The sequence below is a fragment of the Paroedura picta genome, chromosome 1 (assembly GCF_049243985.1).
Source record: "Paroedura picta isolate Pp20150507F chromosome 1, Ppicta_v3.0, whole genome shotgun sequence".
In the NCBI taxonomy this organism is placed as follows: Eukaryota; Metazoa; Chordata; class Lepidosauria; order Squamata; family Gekkonidae; genus Paroedura; species Paroedura picta.
In genome coordinates, this window is record NC_135369.1 from 71684188 (window position 1) to 71704709 (window position 20522).

A 20522-nucleotide genomic window follows, 5' to 3' on the forward strand; every position below is an offset into this window, starting at 1 on the left:
GGCCCACTGACTGACAGAGACAGCTCATAGGCCCATTATGCACGGAGTATTCGGGGTGGAATGGCTGTGGCTAAAATCACCAATTATGCACGCTGCAGGCGGCAACTGGGCGCAGAGTCAACGTATGCCACCGAAAAAGCCACGTTAGCAAGATGCGGAAGAAAGTGGAGCTTCCCGGAACTAGGACGCAACCAGAAGCGGCTCTGGAGTAGCCGCGTGCATAATCAGATACTCTGGGTTTTGACGCCATTGCATTCTGTCCCGTGCATAAGCAGTTTGCTTCGCTTCTTCCTCCTCCGTGTTCTCCATGCTGCCGGTTCAACGGCCGTGCATAATAGGCCAGTCTAGCACCCTTGTATATGATGGCATCCCAGTGCATGGTTCTTTAAAGAGCAGGTTAAGCCAAACAGAAGAAGCTTCCTCAGCCTGCCCTGTATGCATGCCTGTATGTCAGCAGGGCTCTCCCAAGAGTGCAGCTCTTTATGCTCAGGAGACCTACTGGCAGGGAAGGTGTGCTTGCAGCAGAAAACTCCCTTGCATGGAGGAAAGGTTACGATCAGAGACTGAAGTGTCCCTGATGTCTCCCAGGCTCAATTGAAAGGACAGAAAGCTCTTAAAAATTTTGGCCTTTGCTATCATAGAGGCTTTCTTCCTCCATATAGTCCATTGCAATCTTTATGGTGAGCCAGCATCAGATTTTTGGTAGTATTGTTTGTGTTCTGGGTTTGTATCATATATAAAATTGGTTGATAAATAATCATCAATCATTTATATATAAATAATTTTCCTCTCCTCCATTTTATCTTCACAGCAACCCTGTGAGGTAGGTTAGACTAGGAGTAGGTGACTTGGCCTAAGGTTATCCAACAAGCTTCTATGGAAGACTGGGGATCTAAAACCAGGCCACTCAGATCCTAGTCCAACTCTCTTAACTGCTAAACCCCTCTGGGACACATGACTTTGTGTTTTGAAGGTACAAAGAAGAGAAGTAATCTGAGTGGCCACCTCACTGCTCTGAGTCCAAGCTGGAAACATGACACAGTAATTTTCTTACCAACTAGATGAGACAAACATCTTTAATTTTTGTAACAAAAGTGTTGGGGGGGGCTACCAAAGCAGCTAATAAGTGAAAATATCAAAAATTAAAATCTTATCTTAAAAGCCAGGAAAACTGGTATACCAATGTATCATTATACAAGTTAAAATCAGAGGTTAAAATAAGTACAAAAGATTTTTTAAAAAGAGGTAAAATATGGGGGCTGAAAAAGGGATGATGCCACCATTGAATACATAAAGCTGTCTTATATTGATCGGCCCCCTTAAGGTCAGTGTTGCCTACTCAGACTGGCAATTGCCATCCAGGGTCTTAGGTTGTGGTGTTTTACGTCCCCTGTGACCTGATCCTCTTAAAAAGGGATTCCAGGGATTGAACCTGGAACCTTCTGCATGCCAAAGAATATTGTACCACTGAGCTACAGACTCTTCACTGTGGCTCAGAATAGGGGTCACGTCCTGCAACTTTCACTTTGAATCAGCTGCTAATGACATATAGTAAGGAAAGGGGAACATCATATATTGCTGTGAGGCAAGTTTTACTGGATATTACAAAGGGTGTTAGATATGTGGCTGCAGGGTTTGGTAGCACTTCTCTCTCTAATTTGACACTGAATGAATGGCTTTAAGCAAAATATTGGGAGGGGTGGTTTTTTTAAAAAAATCTGACTCTCACTTGTTTTAATGCATGCTGTTACATTTTAATTTTAATGTCATTTTCATTTGGGATGTGGTTGGGTGAAAATTAACAAAGTTTCAATCCAGTGACACCTTTAAGACCAACATTTTATTTGAGATATAAGCTTTCATGTGCAAGCACACTTCTTCAGATATCTGTGTCCTTGCATACAAAAGCTTACATCTTTATACCGCTCTGCGGGAGCAGTATAAATAAAAGAGTAAGGGGTGTGGGGGAGGGCTCGGTCTGGGATGGGGGGGCAACGATTGGCCCCTTGCCCCCAGACTGATGAGTCAGGAGGCGTGAAGCGCCTCCTGACCCCCCTCCACCCCCCCAACCTGGGCCGCCTTTGGCCGACAGCCACCATTACGTGGCTGTCCCCCAACAAGGCAGGTAGGAAGCTGCCCGGCCTAACCTGCCATGCGGCCCTGGGGGGGGGCTCAGAGCGCCCAGCGGACCCTTTGCCTCCCCCACCCCCAAACACCCAGCCACCCACCCTTCTCTCCCACAAACTCTTTCCCTGCCGCCCCCCTCGCTACTCACCCCGCACTCCACCACCACTTTCCCACCCACAAACACCCAGCCACCCACCCTTCTTTCCCCCAAACTCTTTCCCTGCCGTCCCCCCTCACAATTCACCCCCAACACACCCGCCCAGCGGACCCTTCCCCCCTTCCTTCCTCCTCTGCCCCGTCAACCTTCCTTCCTTCCTTCCTTCCTTCCTTCCTTCCTTCCTTCCTTCCTTCCTTCCTTCCTTCCTTCCTTCCTTCCTTCCTTCCTTCCTTCCTTTGGATCATAGAGTTGGAAGCAACCCCCTGCTCAATGCAGGATCAGCCCTAACCATCCTAAAGCATCCAAGAAAAGTGTGTATCCAGCCTTTGCTCTCTCTCCTTTCTGCCTCTCTCTCTCTGCCTCTTTCTCTCCATCTCACTTGCTCTCTTTCTGTCTTTCTGCCTTTTGTTCTCCCATGGCTTACTCTCCTTTCTCCCCTTCTCTCTCTCTCTTCCTCTCTGTATTTCTCCATTTCTCTATGCCTGCCTGCCTGCCTGCCTGCCTGCCTGCTCGCCCGCCCTCCTTCCTTCCTTCCTTCCTTCCTTCCTTCCTTCCTTCCCTCCCTCCCTCCCTCCCTCCCTCCCTCCCACCCAGCGGGGTGAGGGGCCCAGGGGGGATCCTCCCACACCCACAAACTGCCCGCTAGCCTCCACTGTATTTTTCATGCAGTGGACTTAATTTCTAGTCTCAAATAAAACATTGGTCTGAAAGGTGTCACTGGACCAACTTGGCTCTGCTGCTTCAGACTAATACACCTGAATCTATTAATATCAATAATATACATAAAAGGATGCACAGAATCAAGCAATGGGGGGGGGGACCCCAGAATCTGTGTATACACAATAATATAAAAGTGTCAAACAAAAGTTCTTCATTCAGTTGTCAAATTGAATATGCTTTATTTCATTAACTTCAGCTTTGATATTCTCCAATTGTAGCATGGTGACAAAACACCAGTAATTTTGAATTACTCCAAAATGCCTTGCATCTCCATAAGAATGTAGAGCTATGAAGTCATATAAACATATAAAATGTAAAGATAAGGATGTTCTTTGGGGTGTTGTGAAGCCATCATCTATTAATGGAAAAATGCTTTGCTTACAATCATGCACTGAGCCCTTTGTTGATTTAATTCATGTACTTGTATTCTTCTCACAAGCAATGTTGCAAGGCTTAAGACTGTGGAATAGGATTCAAAACTGGAGCACACAGCTATTAATGACTGCTCTGAGCCAAATGGTACAAAAGCATATACCTGTAATCACTCCCACCAACTTAGAACTTCATCTCCTAATGGTTACTGTAGACTAGTGAGGGGAAAGCAGTCTACACTGCACGTACTCAGAGTACAAGAGTTTACACAGTCTTACCATTCACAGATGGGATCTTTCATGGCTCTGAGGTATTTAGATCTTCCCAAAGGTCTTATTTTTTCTGAACTAACACTATAAGACTGTTGACAAAATTTGAATATGCAGAGAGAGCACGGCACCAGGCTGTTTAAAGAACAAAATAGTATTTTATTGTGAAGAGAAACAACTATGAATAGAAAGAGATAGAGACTTAAATATCTGCTGTTATTCTTCATTCAACAACTGTTCTGGAGGCAAACAGGGAGGAAGAGTGCTCGAAAAGCAGGAAGTCTCCTGTTGACCCACTAAATATACATCTCATCCAGTGCGCCCTACAGGACACCCTTGAGATTCTGCCCACAACAGATCTTGCAGATTCCAACAGAGACTGCCGGAATATTATTGCGCCTCATCATTTGGCCCTTTGTAGTGATGTATTTCAATGGTGAGAAGTTTTGTAGTTTAAACCTCTTATACAAGGCATTTTGACATTTTCAAAGGTACTCATTTGTTCACACATGCAAAAGGAAAGGTGGTTTGCAATTAGTGATTAAAAGCAGATACCAGACACAGTGAAACTAGGCACTCATTTTTTGACTTCGCTGCCATCCCTTGCCATGTCCTCGCATAACCTGGAGGCAAATTCCCCAGTGCAAAGAGGGGAGGAAACCCCAAAATAGTAGCATTCTTACTCAGATTTTCTTCACAGTGCTGCCATTTGTTACTGCTGCTGACTTTAAAGAGGAGAGAACCAAACACAAATGAAGCAAAGGGCCAGGGAGAAAACATTATGGAATGTGACAGATGAGAATTAATTCTGTAAGGAGGGGGTTAATTGATTCTTGTGTCTTTCTGCCCCCATTGCTTGAAGCAGAAAACCACTAGAACAGTGATTCCCAACCCCAGTCCGGAGACCGGTACCGGTCCGTGGGTCAGTCGGTACCGGGCTGCGGCTCTGTCTAAGAAGTTAAGTGCTTCAGCCCACCAACGTTGACCCAACTTTGCTGAAGTCCAGGTCATAAAGCTCCCCGTCTCCATTCCTGCTCTTACTAGGACTCCTTCATCTCGTTCAGGAGCGTCTTATTCTCAGGGCAACCCACACAACTCTGCAGCAACGAGGTTCCTGCCTGCAGCCTTCAGCGAACACGGTGAAAAGAAACAGAGGCCAGATTGCTCCCCCGTCCTTCTCGTCTGTTTGCCCAATCAGAGAAGCCGTAACGGCTGCCAGCTAAGCCCGTCCCTCTGGCACCATCCAATGGTGGGTCCTCTAGTACAGGGGTAGTCAACCTGTGGCCCTCCATATGTTCCTGGACTACAATTACCATGAGCCCCTGCCAGTGTTTGCTGGCATGGGCTCATGGGAATTGTAGTCCATGAACATCTGGAGGGCCACAGGTTGACTACTCCTGCTCTAGTAGACTACCCCCTCCCCAGGCCTCAGTAAAATTGTCAATCGTTGACCAGTCCCCAGTGATAAAAAGGTTGGGGACCACTGCACTAGAACTTTTCCCCTTATTGCTCTTCAAGAAAAAGAGCCAGAGACTTGCCAGTTTAAAAAAATGAAAGCTGGGAATTCAGTGAGCAGATGCTGGATATTTTCAAGGGGTCACTTAGAGCCAGTGCGGATCTGAGATACCTCATTCAAATCCCCACTCTGTCATGGAATCTTGGCTAGGTGGCCCTCGGCCAGTCACACACTCTCAGCCTAAACTCCCCCACAGGATTGTTGTGAGACTAAGTGAAGAGGTCTCCACTGGGGAGAAAAGCAGGATATAAGGGCTGTATATTGCCCCCAAACCCAACACACACTCACTTGTATGCCAGGTCTTATGCCACTCCACAAGCATTTTTTACTGTGGTTGCTCTTTTTGCAGAATTCCTATCCTCTGAGGCAAAATTGTCCTTCCCCCCTCTCATTCATTGTACATAGATAGGATATTGCACTATAATGGGAATTCATCAGAAATTTTGTGGAAAAGATAATATGCAATTGGGGCTCATATTACTAGCTAAAATGACTGAATGAGCTATATTTTAACATGCAGATGTGTGAGGATTGAAGGACGGAAGGAAGGAAGGAAGGAAGGAAGGAAGGAAGGAAGGAAGGAAGGAAGGAAGGAAGGAAGGAAGGAAGGAAGGAAGGAAGGAAGGAAGGAAGGAAGGAAGGAAGGAAGGAAGGAAGGAAGGAGCAGAGAAGGGCCAGGACACCCCCAGCTGTTTGACTATGTTAAGTTCCTCCTCGTCCTCTCCAAACGTGCCCCTCCACAAGGTTTCAAACCATGTTTGCCTTAGTCACATATATTAACATTGCATCCTAAACAGAGTTAAACCCATCTAAATCAATTGAAGCCAATGAGCTTAGGAAGGGTATAATTCTACGGGGCAAACTAGGCATAACAACACCCTTATGGCCACCATAAGGACACTGCCACCAATTCAAAGTCATTTATGCTTTTAAATGATCCTGATCAGGCCTGCAACATATCACACTTGTCCCCTACCTTCTTGCATACCTTTTCAAGTGCTGAAATAGCTGGTGTGGGGGAATGGCCATGGAGGGGGACAAGAATGCCTCAGCCTGTTGCACAGGACATGGAATTTTAAAATGACCTTTAAATGGTGGTGGTATCTTCTTGGTGGCCATGAGGATGCTGTCATACCTAGTTTAGTGATGTTTAGGATTTCATTGTAGATCCCACAAAGGAGTAAGCCATTTCTGGAGGGGCACAGAAATCACAGGATTAACCATACATCCCTCCATGTTTATCCACTCATTGTTTTGAAAGGGTTTTTGCCTTCTTTTTATGAATCATGTGCGTAGCTTGCATATAATGCGTCATTTCAGTCCTCTGTCTCTCTTCCAGATCATGGTCAGATTTAATGGCATATATTTTTGAATGCAATAGTTTGTGCTAACAAGCAGCCCTTGGTATCCTCCTTCACCTGGTAGATCTAATTTACAGCCAGCCCCCTTAGCATTTCTGAAGTGCCTTGAAGAACTGACTCTCTGATCTCCAAGCTTGTTAGTTTCTGACTGCCCGTATCAAAGCGTCTTTCATGGCATTCATAGGAAGCACTGCTTCTGCGTGGCTTGTGCCACTAGAAGCTGAATCTGCCCATCACTTGTTCCCATAAGTTCCACTCACTGAAACTAGCTCTGACTTAAATGATTGGTGAATTGCAACCAGACCAATTCCAAAAGGATCCATGGCAGAACAGAGACAGAGAAGCATCCTGATTCATTTATAAACATCAACACATGGAGCTGCCCCAGACCCAATTAGAGCATTGTTCTATCAAAGTCAGAATCGGCTACTCTGATTGGCAGCAGCTCTCCAAGATTCAACGAAAGGTCTTCCACATCACCTGCTGACCCCTTTTCTAAGTGGAGGTGCTAGGAATTAAACTTGGGGACTTCCTCATGCAAAGCAGGTGTCCTACTGTAGATCCATAGCTCATTCACCTGCTACACAGGATGACTTTATCACGAAGCAAGGGGTGGCAACTCACTCCAGTCACAGGATGAGGGTAAGATTCAAAGACAGCAAGTAGCATTTTTATCATCAGGAGCTCCATTTGGATTTGCTGTCTTAGACCATCTCTACTACCTTTGGGAAACTCATGTTCACTCATGAGCTTGACTGTAACCTAGTTGCCTTGAGGAATATTAATGGGCAGGATATAAATAATTTAAATAAACAAATAAGTAGAGTGCATCCCTGTACCATGAAACTAGTGGCTGTAAAGAATTAAAGGACCTGAAAACAATCTCCCTGGCTATCCGTTCTGTTATGCTTTACAGCAGCTGGGCTTTAAATGTCTTCCCTGATCATCAGCTATTCACCATGCTCAAGGACCAGGCTGCCTAAGTCAGAAACTAAAATCAAACCTTTTCATCTAGAAGCAGGTAGCATTTAGATGTATCCTCCTGGGTTACTGTGTCTGGCATCACAGCTGGTGCTCTTTTGTATACCAGTCACTCTTCTAAATGCCAGCTCTGGTCTTAAAGGAGCCAGCAGAAGGCACAGCTCACATGTTGAACGATTCCTCACTGTTCATTGTGGAGCTTCATTTGGCTTTCTGATTAATAGTCATCATAATAACCATACGAATAACAAGGCAGATCCAGAGATCATTCCTAAAATGGAGAACGATAGAGACTGTTAGTGCCTAGGGATTCCTACTGTCCCTGGGCACAGCTGAGCTTTGATCCCGACAAGGAGCTGGCAATAAGACACCTGACTGTGCATCACAAACAGCTGTTTCAAGGAAAAGACAAACGCAAATCAGGTAGGGGAGGAAGTGGCCGCACAGGAGGAGGAAATAAGAACTGCCAACAAGAGTCTAAATTTTAGAAAAGGAAATTTGCATCAACTGAACTGCTGGTGTCATGCCAGCATCACGCTGCAGATAATGCGCTAGACAGCTCTTTCTGCTGTCTGATATTTCTGGAATAAGGCCTAGCAAACAGACCTTCAATGCCTGCCCATCACAGGGCCACTGAGAAATCAATACATCTACAATGAAGGGAAAATAATTGGTTTTTATACCCTGCTTTTCACTATCCAAAGGAGTCTCAATGCTTGCAACCATCTTCCCTTCCTCTCCTCGCAACAGACACCTTATAAGGTAGGTGGGGCTGAGAGAGCTCTAATGCAACTACTCTGAGAGAACAGCCCTAACAAGACTGTGACTGGCTCAAGGTCACCCAACTGACTGCATGTGGGGGAGCAGAGAATCAAATCTGGCTCTCCAGATTAGAGGCTGATGGCCTTAACCATTACACCAAACTGGTTCTCAGTAACTCAGATGGCTGCAAAAAAGTCCCCCACTGGTCCACTTCTGCCCCCTGGGTCAGTGCCTCAGGGCAAGTGTGAGATGCATCATCAAAAAGCTCAGAGGCAGAGTCAGGTTCCAGAGTTCAGGAAAGCTTTTCCCAGGAAAAGAATGCCCCACAAAGTGTCCCATCCCTCTAGGAAAAGTGGTACAGAAAATATTCTGTCAATGTGTACCTGACAGTGATGTTATCCCCAACTCTAGGGGCCTGTTCATTCACCCAGTGTGGGTAGGATCCATACCAGGCCAGAGAATTCTTTAAAGATAACATTTTAATGGTTGCAACCAATATAAGACAATTAACAGAGATGATAATCAAGTTCTGATGCTGGATATTGTATGGTTAGAATAACACACCCTAACTAGATCATCAGCCACTCCAGTACATTGGGGCCAGTTTATGGTACGACCCCAATGCTTACAGGCAGGAATCTGTGAGCAGAAACCTATGTGTTATCCAATAAAATTGAGCATTAAGATTAACAATCACTGACGAAGGTGCAGGAAATTGGGCAGAATACCTGGGATACTGTTTTGATTGTTGATCATATTTAAGAGATGGAAAATATGAAAACAGGACTCTTGGGACTTTTGTTGATCGTTGTGAAATCATAACAATGAAGAAACAAATGAATAAATACTTTTGAAAATTTATTCAGCCTGCAGATCTCTTTTTGGTTCAGGGGCTAGACCGGGATTATGCTTTTTTGTCTCGTGTCCCCCGACTCAGGCATATGCTGATATCTCTTACTCTGAGCAAAGCTATGGAAGGCTGCCAAGACTTAGAGCAGACACCTGCAGACCTCTTACTCTGTCCAAAGGTCAGCCTGAAACAACCTCCCTTTCTCTAATGGCAGGACACTTTACTGAGGGAGACCAACATGGTCACTACAGCATTGATTCTGCCGTTTCCCTAGGTTAAACATATTTGAACATTCCAAGCTCTCTGTGAAAAGTTGGACCACGTTTCGGATTTCAGCTTTTCCTGCTGTTTGAGGATAACTCTCTAATTATCAATATTCTATAGCTTATAGTCAATATTCTGCACCCCCATAATTGGACCTCAGGAGCCAATCAGAACCTCTAGCTCCTAACCACTATAAATGCATGTCAATCAGGATGCAGTGGTATCTAAACATCTTAGGCAATCCTTTGCCATTCAGATGAATGAAACTGTACAGTGTGCAAAAAAAGCATGGATTAGTCATCCTAATAGGCGGTCACTTTCTCAGTTTACAGAACTTGGAAAAATACACTTCCATTTGTACGATTCAGTTTTTTACTCCATAATCCAGAAGGAACGTTGAGATTAATATGCTTCACTGAGACTCGTTGGTCTTAACTGCTATTGCTAAGTGATTTCTGAAGGGAGTGACTTTGGTGGCTTTTGCTGACTTTGGTGGCTTTTGCTCTCTTCCCCTGTTTCTTTGCTGACCTTGAGGCTTGAAGCTCACAGCAAAGGGTACGTGTTGGATAATTGGCCAGGAGTTCAAAGCTGAGTTGCTTTTGCATTCCGGATTCTGCTATATGACATCCCCCTTTTCATTTGGCCTTCTCCTTCTTCTTAGGGCACCAGAGTTCATTTGCTGGATAATTTGTCCCACTACTAGCTGTGCAGCTGAGTTGAGCTGGCAGGTCCTACCTGCCATCAGTTGGGGTTGAGATCAGAACAGAAGACTTAATCCTCACTGTTTGGCATTTCATTGCTAATTCTTTTCTTCCACTTTTAGCCTTCCAAGCTTTGACTGATATAATTAGCTATACTGAACATATACTCATTGGTTTATTAATCGTTGTTTGGGCCATTAATTCCCTCCTTGGCTTCAGTTAGATTCAGACATTATTATTCTTAAATTAGGAGTTCTTGGATATGCTTTCTGAGGTCAGTGATTGTCAGCATGCCTAGAGTTCAAGGTTGTCTCTCATGGAGGCTTTCCCAGGAGTTGCTCAGATTCTGGGAACTCACTAGCAAACTGTGCTATGCACAAGACAAGATCCATGAGTAGATCTTCCAGTTGACTTCTTAAGAGCCTGACCAGATGTTACACAGTGCATAAGTTTACCATGGAGATTTAATAGCTATATTGTAGCTGCTTGTTCCCAGGGACAACATCAGTAAACCCATTTGACATGGGACTGCTACACAGGATAAAGAAGCTAGGAGCTTCCCCTAGCTATGTTTTTGATGGCTTACACAGCCCTAGCGGGCATGGGCAGAACAATATTTGCTCCATTAGGAGCCAGCCTCTCCACTGGATTCTTGCACATGCTGACTCACCACAGATGAAGTAAACCCCCTCCCACCAAGACCCTTGGATTGGCTCAGGTGCATAAAACATCACCGTGGAGAAGGAAGGAATTTCTGCTTCTTTATTAATTTATTTATAATATAATTTGATTAATATACCACCCCTCTCAGACTCACTGTCTCAGGGTGGTGAACAATACAGTCACCAACAATTCATTTTTTTATGGTAAATATGATATTTTATTATAGGAACTACCCTATGGCATTCCATGAAAACCACCCAGAGCCATATGGAAAGGGCGGTATAAAAATCTAAATAAATAAAAATAAATAATAAATAAAAATATAACAACAGTAAAACAATAAATTGGTATATAATTTAAAATATTATTAAAATATAGTTAAAAGTAACTGTAAGCACCAGTAATGGCTGATGACTAGCATTGATGTTACAGAATAAGGAGGTGAAAGGAGTCGAAGGGAGAGAGGGCAGGGGGGAGGGAGGTTTGGTTAGTTGTTATAATACAGTACCTGATTGGCCTCAACCATAAGCCCAGCAGAAGAGCTCCATCTTGCAGGTCTTGCAGAACTTACCAAGTTCCTGATCCCCTGATCTCCCTGGGGAGCTCATTTGACCAGGCAGGACCCAGGGCTGAGAAAGCCCTTCTTTTGGGCCAGGGATCCTTAGCCAGCTGGTGCTTTTTAACCAAAGTGCTCTCTGGGGAATGTGTTTAGAAAGGTGGTCCCTCAGATACACAGGGCCTAGACCATGCAAGGCCTTAAGGTTTGATATAGGAGTCTTGATCCAAATCAGGCCCTGCTATAGGTTTTCTTATGATCAGGTCCTGCTATAGATTTACTCAGAAACTAGCTAATACCTAGTGATTGGCACAAATCAGAAAAATGCAGCTTATGTTGATTTGTGATTTGTAGCCAAACCATGAACCAAACCTCAAACTGAATCAGACCAGGAAGTTTGTTCATGATCCAAAATGGTTTGTGGCTTATCACCTTGCAAACCCTATTGAAAAGAATCACAGTCCCTTTAAGTGGAGTTTGCAAAAAGCCTGAAAAACAGCTGAGCAGCAGGGAACAGCAGCTTAGCCATATCAGGCTTTCTTGTACAGTTCCTTTAATTTGAAAGAACTGCTCAAGAGAGCCCAAAAGTTGAGCAGCAGGGATCTAACTCTGCAAGAGATTATGCTTTTCTACATTGCTCACCTTGATAAAAAGGGTTCTATAAAGGAAGACTCTGCTACACTTTCTTGCCTTTCAAATGATTTCTTTTCAGCCCTTTTTGAATTCCTTAAACATAAATTGCCCAGGAAAAAGCTAGATCTTTTGATTCTTTCTTCCTCTACTAAAAATGTTCTATTTAGTGTGCACAGTAATATTGGGATTGGGCAGCAACCCAATCTAAAACACACTCCTGTTTGTGCTTTCTGGTGGTGGGGTATGAATGGGGAAAGAGGGAGGGCATGTGAGGAAGTAGCCCTCTCCCTATTAGCTCAGAGTCCATGCTCTTGATTGTAAATCTTTATTGTGAATACAATTAATTACCATGGCCAGCCTATCAAAAATCTACCCAAACATAGAGAGAGAGAGGCCATTATACAAAGAATCCCAAAAAGAGATCTAAGGAAATGTTGTTTTGTCGTGGCATGATCCTGTAGCAATACGGAAGTGCAATTTTTAAAAACTGTTCTACTGTTGTGCCGTGTCCCCATAGCAACAAGGAAGTTTTAAAAATTAATTTTGGGACTCAGGGGGACAGAAGTTTGAGTCCCCAAAACAACTGCTGTGAATGGACTGGTGGCTTGTATTGACTGACAACCCGAGGAGCAGGGGGGGATCTGCTGGTTGTCCTTGCTTCCATCTTCTCCACCGCCTCATCAAGAAGTGTAAAACCACAATGAGATGGCAGGATAATGCGGGAGGGGACTCCCATCAGGAGGCATGCAAATGCACCATTTATTATTGCATATTTGCAAGCAGCAGGCAGCTCATGTAGTCCACCCCCATGCAGAAATGGTATTACCGGAGTAACTGAGTCCTCTCATCAGAGATTATTCAAAGGCATTAGGTTTCACACTGTGTCATAATTTCCTCTAGACTTCTGGGCTAGTCTGTTCTTGCATTTGTTGCTTTGGTATGGTAGAAATGCCCAGGTGTAGATTTTCTGCATGTTGAAAAAATATTTTCAAAGGATCATTTACGAGAGTGGCAGGCATGTAACCTACATATTCTCATTGGCAGGCAGCTGTGTTTTAGGTATGAGGTAGATCACATCCTTGAAAATACGGGGGTCATTTAGAACTTGGTGGCATCTAGAAAGTGAATTGTCACTGCTATTCCTATCGAACAAACACTGTCCAAATCTGAGGAGCAAGTCTGTATCTCTGTATTTTCTATGCTAAAAACCTGTGCTTTCTCTTTGGATGAAGCAGGAGTTGGATATGATAAATCATTGAAATCTTTTAAGAGCATTATTGATCTTACAATACAGACGTGGCTTATAGCGGCACCACACGTAGACCAGACTGCAGTACAGAAAAGGACGGGATATGGCGGAGGTTAAGCAAATCATGTATGCATTGTGGGCACTTCCAGAATGTGGCTTTGCTTGTCTCACAGGCACAAGTTGGCCCTCGCATTCTGCTTCTCTGCATCTCCTGAATGCCATCACACTATGCATTTGCCTAGACAATAATCGTTGTCATTTTTTTGCCAAGTTATATATGGGTTTCATATTTTACACCACTCCTTGTGACTCAATCACCTGAAGCCTAGACATTCATCATCTTTATTATACCCCTTTGAACTCCTTCCAATTTATCTCTGGCTCTCTGACAGCATACCAGAGCCACATGTCGTGTCCCAGATGGACCACTTCCAGAAACTCCCTTAGACCAAGGATTCCTTGGAAACCACCCTGGTAATCAGCTGCCATCACAAGGTCCTCCTGAGCACATCTGGACATGGGGAAGAAATTTAAAGAAATAAAGATAAATAAATTGTAGTACGATAACACATTTTAAAAGTAAGATCCATGTCACACGTAATGTTTATTGGCTCAGCTATGCAGGTTTTAAGTTTTTGATGATTTTGGGGTTTTGCGGCTTCTTTATTGCATATTTCATATGACTAGTACCATCAAAGAAACCATTTAATTCCACATTGAGTTTTTCTTCCTTGGCCTCCAAAATAGAGTCCTTAAAAAAAAAAAAACTTTCTACATGATATCATGCTGTAATTGTCCTCTTTCCAGGTGTTCTTCTTCCTCAATATACTCTTTCCCTGAAGCTTGCTTTGTGCTTGCAGAGGAGGGCACTACAACTGAGAATTATTTGTGCAGTTACTCAGCCTCATCCCGATCTGTCATTCTCCTAGTAATCTCTACATCAGGTCAGGGCCTTGTAAACCCCGGGGGAATGTTACTTATAGCAGTCAGGTATCACAGAGCCTTATTATCACAAACTTATCTTTTTTATCACCCCAATGAAGAGAAAGTTAAACACAGAGCTAGACAACAGCTTCAGGAAGCCATCAGATCATAGTAGAAATCAGGATGTTGAGCTGGGCTTTCAGTGTCTAGGCCCATCTCCTTCCATAACACCCTCTTTCAGTAGACAACTATCTTGGCTGATACAATGAATTACTACAGTACTGGGGCATGGAGTTTATAGAGCTAGGAGACAAGAAAAGAATACTCAGACAAAGTAAATCATCAGCATCATCACTATTATTACTGGGAATCTGCTTTGTAAGTTCTTTGAGTATTCAAAGCAGAGGCACTATGGGTAATTCCTCATGAAGGAAATATTTTACTTGCCGAACTGATATGGATTGAATTAAATCAGCGATTTAAGTCGCCAAGCAAAAGTCCTGGTTCAATGCATCAATTTTAATCAAGTTTTCCATTTAAGGAAAAGACAGCTGAGGCTATCCATAATATAGAGTGACAGAATTCATCTGGCAGCCTTTGTTAGTCTCTCCCCATAACCCGGTATCACAGAACTAGAGGCTGTCCTTTTATGGTATGGTGTCTATGGCCCATCACCCAGTCTCAGGCATGGGATGACCAGAACCAGAACAGACATTCCAGTTTTACCACTTATACTGCAATCTGCAAATAAATACTGCCCTCACTATAACACATTTTGACTTCATCAGTTTATTAATTGTATGGCATGTGTGTAGTTTAGTAAGAAGATCTAAGGATTGTCTGGCAGCCAGCCAAGGGATGCTCAAAGGAGATTTGTCACTGGCTGCCTCTGCATCATGACCCTAGTGTTCCTTGGAGGTCTCCTATCCAAATCCTTGGAGGTCTCCAATCCAAATTTTAGCCAGGGTCAGCCCTGCTTAGCTTCCAAGATCTGACAGGATTGGGCTTGCCTGAGCTATCCAGGGCTGAATCGATTCGGAGCTTTTATTCCAATCCCAGGTTTATTCAATCCCTACCATCTACTCTGAATGTGATTTCCATTTTGATTTTGGGCGATTTAAATTTTCCCTCTGCAATAAGCATGATTGATCCGGAGTGACCTGACCTTTCCCCCGCGATATCCTGGAGTGATATAAGCCTCGATATTTAAAATATCGCCTTCAGTAAGTGTGCAACTATCTGCTTTCCCAAAAATAACTTACCCAATAACAACACTGTAGAAAAGCCCTAATAGTCCAAGGCTTCAGTTCAAAGGCTTTCTTGTTCCCAGGTTGCAAGGCTTCCCTTAAAGGGGAAGTCCTAACTTCTCTCAGCTGAGATTTTCCTCTTGAATTTATTCCCCCTCCTTTGCTGTCTCCAATCCTCTCTCCCTCCCCCCATTCAAGAAAAGAAAGAGGCTCCTGCTGCACTTGACCCCCCCCCCCCAGTCTTCTGAACTTCCCTAACCAAGTGCAGAACACTTTTCTGTTTCAGGGGCGGGGGGGGGGATAGAGGAAGACCCAAGTTTAAATTCAGCAGGATCCACAACAGAATAAACAAAGTGAGTGCAGAATCAGCCCAGGTCAGGATTCCAAGGGGGTAGTCTAGGGCAGATTATTTTCCCAAGGTGGACGGTTTTTCAAACAGCTTGGAGCCATAAGGACTATGATTTAAACTGATGTATAAGGAGAGGGGAGCCTCTTGTGGCGCAGAGTGGTAAGGCAGCTGTCTGAAAGCTTTGCCCATGAGGCTGGGAGTTCAATCCCAGCAGCCGGCTCAAGGTTGACTCAGCCTTCCATCCTTCCGAGGTCGGTAAAATGAGTACCCAGCTTGCTTGCTGGGGGGTAAACGGTAATGACCGGGGAAGGCACTGGCAAACCACCCCGTATTGAGTCTGCCATGAAAACGCTGGAGGGCGTCACCCCAAGGGTCAGACATGACTCGGTGCTTGCACAGGGGATACCTTTACCTTTTATAAGGAGAGGATTTAACTCTGTTTCCCATTGAGGAAGATCTTCAGTAGGCGACAAGCTTGGGGTGTGTGTAATTTTTTACAGGAAAAGGGTTCAAGGAGAAAGAGCAGAACAGCATCTTCCTCCCCCACACTTGTCTGCCTCCTTACATTACAGCCCCCTTGTTTGCCATGTGCAGTTATATTTTTAACTTGGGGGAAGTAATCACAGATCAGCATGTGCCTGAGCACCAAATCATGAAATCTATGATTCCTATCTTTGTGTGCCCCAAACTCAAAGTTATCTTAAACCAGTCACTCTCTTTCTCTCCCTCTCCCAGTCCTGATTATGTAAAGTGGGCATAATAATATTGATTCAGAGAATGGAGTCATTGTAAAGATGATGGGATAATGTACATGAAGTGTCTTGCGTGTCAGCAAATATTATTTCTATTAGTAGTAGCAGCAGCATTAGGTTGATGCGAAATCTCAGCATACCTCTTTATTTTAGTATTTATCCCTTCCAGACTTCTTTAGCATCCACACTTCTTTAGTCAATTCTCAAGGGTATTTTTTTTCAGGTCAATCAGAGCGTTTCTTGACAAAAGCTTTGAAACAGCCTGTGCCAGGGCCATTTAGCATTTCAGTTCCAATGAGACATAGATTTAAAAAGCAAGTAAGAGAAAATGTACAATTGTGACATTTAGAAATAAAAATATGGAAAAGTACATTCCAGACTTAAAACACAGGCTATAAGACTTCGTTTACCTAACTGGTGTTCCTCGAGTTGTCAACTACAGGTTTAGAATTTCCTGTAGATATGGGGGAAAGCAGGATTTAAAGTAGGGAGAGACCTGAGCTAAATGTAATGCTTATACAGTCCACTCTCCAAGGCTGCCATTTTCTCCAGGGGAACTGTTTGCTTTTGACTAGAGCAGGGGTAGTCAACCTGTGGTCCTCCAGATGTCCATGGACTACAATTCCCATGAGCCCCTGCCAGCATTTGCCTCATTAGTAATTCTAAACTTACTACTAGAATACTGACTAGAGCTCAGTAGTAATTCTGAGAGATCTCCAGGCCACATCTGGAGGCTCCAATTTCCCTTCCCTTTGCATTCAGACTTACTTAGTTCATAAACAGAATCTGCTAGTGACAATAATCAGGCTTGCAGCATGGATTGCACTCCACAGGAAGTCTTGCTGGCATTTGAGAATAGGCAAGTGCAAAAATAAATAAATAAATTGGACCAGTTCAGATTTGACTCAAATCTAAAACACCTAAAACTGAAACCGAATCTGGAGCCATATGGCGCCATTAAAGCCAATGGGAAATTTTTCCTTTGTATCTATTTTTAGTCTGGGAGGCAGGGGTTTGAAGTAGAGGTACCAAATTTGCAGCATAGCTTCAGGAATCTCTCCTCAAAAGAACCCCAAATTTCCAAACATATTTGAACAGAGGGCCCAGTTCTATGGGCAGTCAAAGAGGGTGCTCCACCTGACCTCTATTGTTTACAATGGCAAGACAGGAACAGAGTCTTTTTTCCCTTGCCGTTGGAAACAATGGAGGTCAGATGGGGCACCCTCTTTGGGTGCCCATAGAATTGGACCCTCTGGTTAATGTTTTTAAAATTTGGAGATTCATTTGAGGACAGGCTCCTGCAGCTATATGGTACATTTGGTGCCTCTACCGCAAACTTCTGCCTCCCCAGACCACAGAATAGATAGAAGAGGGAAATTTTGGTCCCTTTAAACTGCCCATCATCTCCACATGGGCAAGTCGTGGTCGAATCACAGTTCAGTGACATGGCCTAGTCTGATTCAGGCAGTTTAACTGCAGGGGAATCCCGATTCGTGCCAGATTAGTCCAAAAATTATCAGAATCACAATTGATTTGGGTACTTTCCAGACTGTCTAAACCAAATTGCACATGCCTATTGGAGAATGCTGACTTCATGCAGCTCATATGACCGTGGGCCAATCTCTGTGCATCCCACATGGTGACCATGCAGGAAAATACTTAATGATACTTTGTATCAGGAGAACAGTGAATGGCAGCAAGGCAGGCTTGTGGGAGGACTGTCTGGAAAGGATCCTGCCATAGAGGTCTTTGATTGGCTCCTTAACTGCCCAGGGTGGGGCAATAATAACTGTAGCTTGATTGAAGAAAAGGGCTTGAACAAAGAAAGTGACTGGGCTTGAATTCACATTACTGTTGATTCTGTCCAATATGTCAAAAATGGGATATGGCAGCCCACCCTTTCCAGAGGCTTTCAGCTTGGTTTGTGAGCAATTCAAGAATAAAATATAGAATGTAACACCTAATATATACCAACATTCATAAATCTATGCTACATCTTGTTGGCACTGCAGCAGAATCAGACAGAAAGGTGATTCACTAGGTTCAAGTGGAGGTTCTGAGGGGAAGCTCTCTGCAGGGTGAGAAACCTTTTAAAATTTGTCCTTTCAATTTGCCTTAATGAAAGGTGTATCAGAATACTCGGTGCTCTCAGTCATATGCCCAAGTTTATTTTATTTATTTTATTACGTTTATATACCTCCCTCCCCTGAGACTCAGGGTGATTTACATGGAACATGAAATAACTGTATATCCAACTCCCTTTTACATATTGAATAAAAACAAATAACAACAATGGCAATGATAATAGTAACAAATGATAGAGCAGTTTAACCTAATGATAATCAAACAGGGCCATGGTTGTGCAAGTCAGGTGCATGAGATTCCTGGGAGGGAGGTTCAGGGGGCCCAGAGGTGGTGTTGGTTCCAGTTGACCTCAACCAAATGTCTGGTGGAGGGGCTCCCTTTTGCAGGCCCCTCGGAACTCTTTTAATTCCGTTAGAGCCCTGATCTCTTCTGGGAGCTCATTCCACCAGGTGAGGGGCAGGACAGAGAAGGCTCTGGCTCTGGATGAGGTCAAGCAGGTTTCTTTGGGACCAGGGATCACTAGCCACTTCGAGGTGGAAGAACATAACTCTCTTTGAGGGATATAGGCAGAAAGGCAGTCCCTCAGAACCCTGACCACGTATGGCCTTGAAGGTGATTACCAGAACCGTTTTTGTTTGGAAAGGCCAGTGTGTAGGAGCAATACTTAGGCCTTAGTTGCAGATATAGACTGACCCTCTAAGAGGAAGGAGGAAATTGCAGTGGAGAAGCAGTGTGACTCCAGTGTCTGGTGCTGCTTTCTTTCAGGCTTCTTAAATCTCTGGGTTCACGTGAAGAATAAGCAGCCCACTCTAGCCTTGTCACTCAATGGGAACAGAGGAAATACCTGGCAACAAGCACATGTGCCTATCAACCCAGCAGGACCTTTTCAGGTAAGCAGACACTGGGGACCCAGAGGACACATGCCACCTCCTGTAGGTGTTTGGCACGTGCTAGCAAAGCCCATGACAAAATAGCCCTTGTACAGGGAAGTAAAGAGACCAGAGTCAAAGGGTGTGTACCATGATTGTTTGAGTGTAAGTTTGTTCTTATTGGGCAACAGCAGTTCTGTAATGATTCTCCTGTTTGTGAGTTCTAGATAAATCTTTACCCCCACTACTAATACTTCATGGTGGTACTCAAGCTAAATATGAGAGCCATAGCAGTTAAGTGTATAGAACTAGTATCTGAAAGATACAGGTTCAAATCCCCACACATACCATGGAAGCTCACTGGGTAACCTTAGGCCAATCACACTCTCTCGGGTTGACCTACCTCACAGAGTTGTTGTGAAGATAAAATGGAGGAGAGGAGAATGGTGTGAGCCACTGGGAAGAAAAGTGGGGTATAAATGAATTAGATATATGGGCTAAAGAGTTGTTTTAACTGAGACAGACCTATAGAGACAGACTGATTGATTTGCCTTGTCAGTAAGGAACAGATAAGTCTACATAGCTAAGTAGGACCAAGCCTGGATGTTACAGGAGACACATAGCTGCTACCAAAAGCAACAACCATCTGTCTCCTCCTGTCAGTACCTATCATGACTGCACTCCAAAGTTTCTCCCACATGCCAAGGGGAGTGGGGAAATTCATAGCATGACGATGCCACATGATACATTTATTACTGGACAGTATCAGGGGAGACACCAGACTACAGTCTTCAGTAGCAGCTGTGTTTCTTCTATAATAGCTAGTGCCAATCCTGGGGTCACCCATGTAGCTGCGTTAGCAGAGAGTCCTGCATGACATTTGTTCCTATTTATAATGACTGCATGTTCCTCAAAGAATTAATTCAAATACTGATTTGCTGTAAGGTTGACTGCAGATAGTCTCTTATGCATCTCAGAGCTGGCACTGTTCTGTTGTTTTTTTAAGTAGCTTTGCTCTTGTTCCTATTAACACCCAGAAACTCAGCAGGAGAAGGTTTTCAGAGTGTTGATAACAGGAAAGGAAAAAATCACTTTCTATGTTCCTGCTTTAAAAG

General features: G+C 43.9%; 1 protein-coding gene across 3 annotated transcripts in view; it reads left to right on the forward strand.

Annotated features, from left to right (window-relative positions):
- Positions 1–20522, forward strand: part of MDGA1 (MAM domain containing glycosylphosphatidylinositol anchor 1) — a 465137-nt gene that overhangs the window by 350066 nt on the left and 94549 nt on the right. The window contains exon 15 of one of the 3 annotated variants that reach the window (XM_077342142.1): positions 19304–19428. The exons of the other annotated variants lie outside the window; for them this stretch is intronic. Coding sequence (XP_077198257.1) covers positions 19304–19428 — 125 coding nt within the window. The remainder of the gene's footprint in view (positions 1–19303; positions 19429–20522) is intronic. 3 annotated transcript variants of the gene reach the window in all.